Here is a 5,341-nt window from a genome sequence, read left to right as displayed (position 1 = left end):
TTGAAAAAAAACGAAAGTAATAGGGACGAAAAAAATAGAAAATAAACAAAGCTCCCCCCAAAAGCCGCCATCACACAGGAAGGAACCGAGAGCGATGCTTCGAGCGGTCCCGGCACCCAGATCAAAGCGTAGGCCCAGCGGGAGGTGCCTCTGCCCTCTCAACTCTACACTTCCCTCCTAACTGTAATTAAGCAGAGAATGGGGGAGGCTGCCGGCAGAGAAAGGGGGAAGGAGTGATGATGAAGCCTGCAGAGAATGGGGGAGGAGAGTTGCCGCGTGATGATGAAGCCTGCAGAGAAAGGGGGAGGGGTAGCCAGTATGGAGATGAAGCCTGCAGAGAGAGGGTGAGGAGGTTGCAAGCATGGAGATGAAACCTACAGAGAAAGGGGGGGAGGGGGGCTGTTACGTGGAGACGAAAGCCTAGAGAAAGGGGGGAGGCTTCCGAGTGGAAATTAAGTTTCAAAAATTGTGGAATGGAAGTATCGCATGTTTGCTGAACTGTTAGCAGTGTTTCCTTTTTCTGATTACATATTCCTTCTGTTTTTAACACAGAGCCAAAAACAATATTTACACACAAAAAACAGTACTGCATTCCTGATACCAAAAATTAAAAAGGGCAGAAAGTCAAGAGTATTTTCATGCTTTCTTCATGTTGGGCAGAGTGATAGATACATCGAAGACCTAAACTCACCTGCGTAAAAAATTCCCTACCATTCCCTAACCCTGGTATGTCACAGTATCCTATTTTGAAAAAAAAAAAAAACATGATTTCGAGCTACGTCATAATTTAGGTTTAGTGATATTTACAACAAATAAATACATTGAATCATATCTAAAAGTGTTGTCTCATTTTCTTTTAGACACCCCTCAAAGAGTAAATTCCATTTTCTGTAAATCATATTTCTATGGGATACTATTAACTTACTGAGGGTTATCAAAAATATTACTTTGTCGTTTTTTTTCACTGTCATTACATGCAAATTTTACATCTATATTCTTCAATTCACACAAATACTGCCATTATAATCATATTCTTCTAATTCTTCCCATCTGTAAGCTTGTCAATTTATATACTTTCTATCAATAACCTACTCATGTTATCAAAGATTTCCTTGTAAATACTGTACCTCCCTTTGGTCTTGTTCTTCAAGAATGAATCTCAAACCCTCATAATTCCTTTTCAAATGAAGAAAAAGAAGACAAGGTAAATACTACATTTACAGAACATTTGAGACAAAAAAAATCACATAAAAAACCTACCTGATTATCTCTGTAGCGATCTTGAAGTGGTCGAAGGGAGCAGCCTCGTGGCAGACGGCAAGTAAGGGGCTGGATCTGCTCTTCCATATCACTCAACCAACGTCGCAAGATGCCCTCTTCATGGGCCAAGTCTAAAAATAAAAAAGCAAACAACCAAATATAGGGTAACCATTCAATTCAGATGATCATACATGAAAACTATTAACTGTATTATATGATTATACTTCCTTATTTTTATGTAAATAATTTAGAGGGCCACAGTTACAATATATTGTTACTCAATACAAAATCTGAGTCTCGGATGCTAAATTCCCACATCATAGTTCTTATTCACTTATTCAAACAAGTTTTAGTCTTTTTTCCATTTCAGTATCATACACAGGCAGATATATAACAGTTCTATCTCACTAATTTTAGAGTCAAGACATGCACACAATACTGCATACAAATAATCCACACAAAACTGCATACAAATAATCAGATCAAGCTCAACACACTCATAAGATACTATCAAAATTGATAACTAACTCAACTAACATGTTTTCACAACCCAAATTAGTAACATCATTAACAATAATAATGCTTTTCGTTATCATAATTTATTTCGGCTTTCATTCTACCATTCCAATAAAAAAAAAAACAGACACACAAAAATTAAAATGCAGTCTCTCAGGAAAAAAATTATTTTACAATACTGTGAGAACTTCATAAATGTAATATTGTTATTGTGTTTTTTTCTGGATTAGTGTGATTTTCTTTTGAAAAGACATGTAAAATCAAGGTGAGAAAGTTACTTTGTTATGAAATATTGCCAAGTTATCAAAGTAAGTGGTTATGAAACCAGAGATCCATCAGACTCATCTAATATTTGTGATGAAAGCTTGACTAATCCTATATAAAAAGGGAATTATAAAAGCAATGAAAACTATTTGAGCTTCCACTGCAAAAATTAGTCTATGATATTAAAAAAAAAACACTATTTATGATATTCATAACCTAGCAGTGAAATTAATAGCTTAAATAATATTTCTGGAATGCAGACTTCAATTTACATTCACTATTGTCTGAGTTAACAATACACTTTATTTAACATAAAGAATGTGCATTATCTGAGATGAATATGAATGAATTTTCAACAATTCACCAACTTCTTGTTCTTATTATTTGTCCTTACAAAAAGTGTATGTTAACAAAGCATATAGACTACACATTCAATCCTCTTTTGCTTGAAATATTCATGTTAATTTTTAATTACACAAAAATACACTAAATATCAATCAATTATTGCTTAATATTTCTTTTGACAACAGGAAACTAATACTTTAAACATTAAATTCTATCTAGAACTGATATCTATATTTGTTGTGGGTCCACATAAAATATTACTAATTTCTAATGCTTTCATACAGGGATAACATGCAAGTTACCTGTCCTAAAAGCTTTTCCTATGAAGGTTAGCATAATAGGGATGATATTGGTGATTTAACTAGAAGCAAATAATTTTAGTCTTGTTTCACTGATTAACAAGATCATATAGTATTATAATTTGACTATTATTCAGAATATGTTTCAATTGCAAATACTAATTGAAGGTCTCATTGAGATACTGTAAATATATAAAATATAAGCTCGGCTTCCTACATAATCTTATGCCAAATAGGAGGTTAGTGCATTTACTTTAACATACATAATCCAATACAAGATTTTCCCTTGGAATCAACAATACCTCCCCAACCTCAGTCATTCCTCAGTAACAGCTTACAAGCAAACTTCTCTCAGAAAAATTCCCCTAAAACATCAATTATCAATAGTTACCATAATGCTTACCTAATTCTACCTCCACCTCTTGATTGCGACCCTTAGCAGGCGTGAAGGTGCTCTCCAGCTGATCCCATTTGTTGTTCAGATAGTTCACACGCCAGCTAATCTCATCAGCTGAGCCTGGGTATCGCTGAGCAACTCGTTCACCCTGCTCTACAAAAAGTGTTCGCCTGAAGGTGCGCCTGCGTAATTCCTCCTGCTGTGCCTGTGATCAGAGGGAGGGTTCATCAGTAAGACATACAATTTCACATCTTTTTCAGTGGTACATTGCTGTTTTTACAATCTATGCATAAAATTGTTTATTCACTCATTATTCGTACTATTCACAAGATCTACATTACAACCAGTCAGTCAGTCAATTATAAAATTAAATTGAATCAAATGAACTTTTGAAATGATGAAGTTTGTCAAAGAAGACTGTCATTGGACAGTTAACAAACAGAAAAAAATCTTCCTGTCTTAAACTATTTCTTCCCTGCCAAAATCCTTCATAAAATACATCTAGTAAAAATATGTTACATATACACATGGTTTAGATTGTGTTCAGAAACGTTTGTGTGGGTGTGGTAAGTTTCATATTGCCATAACATTTGCTCATTGCAGTATTTCACTTATGTGACAAAATTTAAGAGAGCAAATATTTGTTTGCTCTTTTGCAATGTATTAATAGGAAATATATCAAAGTTCTTGTTTGAATCTACATTTAAAACCATACTTGTATTAGTAACTTTTATCTAATATGTAATAAAATTAAATTAAAGTATCTGTTACATTCTATGACTTACATGACCTGTTATTATGTTAGTTATGGCATTCACAATTTGCAACATATATACTGCATACCAATATACTGTCTTTAGGAAACTTCATCAACATTTCAAATATGAAAATGAAGAAAAAAAAATATATATATATCTCTAATTACAATCTAATGAAACGGGAAAGTAAGATATCAAAATATCAAGTTTAAAAGAAGCATTAAGAAAAGAGAAAAATATTCTAGTATATATACAGTACTGTGTATATAAGCAATTACTACTCAATTATTATGCCATTTAACAATTGTTAGTTTTTGTAAGATAAATATTTACCTATGATAAAGTACAATATTCAATACAAAAATCCAAGTATTTCTATCCACCTGCGAAGAATGTAAATGAAAAAAAGGAATAAATATGTAAATCAAAACATAAATCTCACCATCCTTGCAGCCTTGTCTGGTGGGTTAGAATGTGAATAAAGCTTCAACTGGACTTGAATAAGCCACTCATAAAGCTCATTGTACTGGTCAAGAAACTCGGAGAAACTCCAGACATAAGGCGGCGACACATCACCACTGTCCCAACTTAGTTCAAACTCTCCTGAGGATGGGGCTTCTGTCGTGTCTCCAACCTGAAAGAGTGAACTGGGGTCAGTCTACGGTAACTTAACACCTGTAATCAGAGCTGGCATGCACTTCTCCTATTTCTACAACTGCATGCACATCCTTGCTTTGGAATCTTTGTGGTATTTCCACTTTTTAGGTGAGGTGATACCTGCTGATGTGTCCCTCTATGACTACTACATTCACAGATTGTTATTGACAGAAATGCAATGTAAATACTTCTTTTTTAAACTTACATTTCTCTTTAGGTTAATTATAAAAACAGTAAATGCATTTCATAATCAGAGTCCAAAAAATAATATATGAATATCTACAATATTACCTATTACTTCAACTGTATTTACACATTTCGCAAAAGCAGAACAAGATTATTTCTACAAAAATGAATAGACTTTTATCTAACCTGGCAGGAGTCTGGAATAAGATTGCTGCCCATGATGTAGTCATAAGGTTCTTGTATCGATGCCCAAAATTCCCTGTTGCCCTCCTCCTTGTCTGCGGGGCCCCAGGACCTTCTGGCAGCCTCCCGGTCATTGCTCCGTCTGGAAATATAGTGATAAACATGTTAGAATGGAGATCGAGTTCTGCACACACACTATTCTTTAACAAATTCAAATGCCATTAACATTGATGCCTGATATTAAATGGAGATAATTATCATTATGTGCTACTGATTCAGACAGGATGAACCTGACATAGAAAAGTTGGATATCGCGACTCAAGCGACAAGCAAACTGCTGCACTCAATGGAAAAATTGAAAGATTACACCATGAATAAAGCACGCCGCTGAGCTTACATAACTGACGACCACAATAACGCACAACCAGTTATTAAAGACAACTAGTGAAAAACCATTTGTTTTAGCAAGACGTTAT

General features: G+C 34.4%; 1 protein-coding gene across 1 annotated transcript in view; it reads right to left on the bottom strand.

The window, feature by feature from the left end:
- Positions 1-1,260: 1,260 nt before the first annotated feature.
- LOC119588211 overlaps positions 1,261-5,341 on the bottom strand; it is a gene marked incomplete at its 3' end in the record, with an annotated part of 43,184 nt that continues 39,103 nt past the window's right edge. The window contains 4 exon segments of the mRNA XM_037936912.1: positions 1,261-1,391; positions 3,088-3,286; positions 4,282-4,473; positions 4,869-5,007. Of these exon segments, the coding sequence (XP_037792840.1) occupies positions 1,261-1,391; positions 3,088-3,286; positions 4,282-4,473; positions 4,869-5,007 (661 nt within the window).

The sequence above is a fragment of the Penaeus monodon genome, chromosome 23, assembly GCF_015228065.2.
Source record: "Penaeus monodon isolate SGIC_2016 chromosome 23, NSTDA_Pmon_1, whole genome shotgun sequence".
NCBI classification, from domain to species: Eukaryota; Metazoa; Arthropoda; class Malacostraca; order Decapoda; family Penaeidae; genus Penaeus; species Penaeus monodon.
Note: the sequence above shows the minus strand (reverse complement) of the source record. Positions and strands in the feature narration are given on the sequence as shown.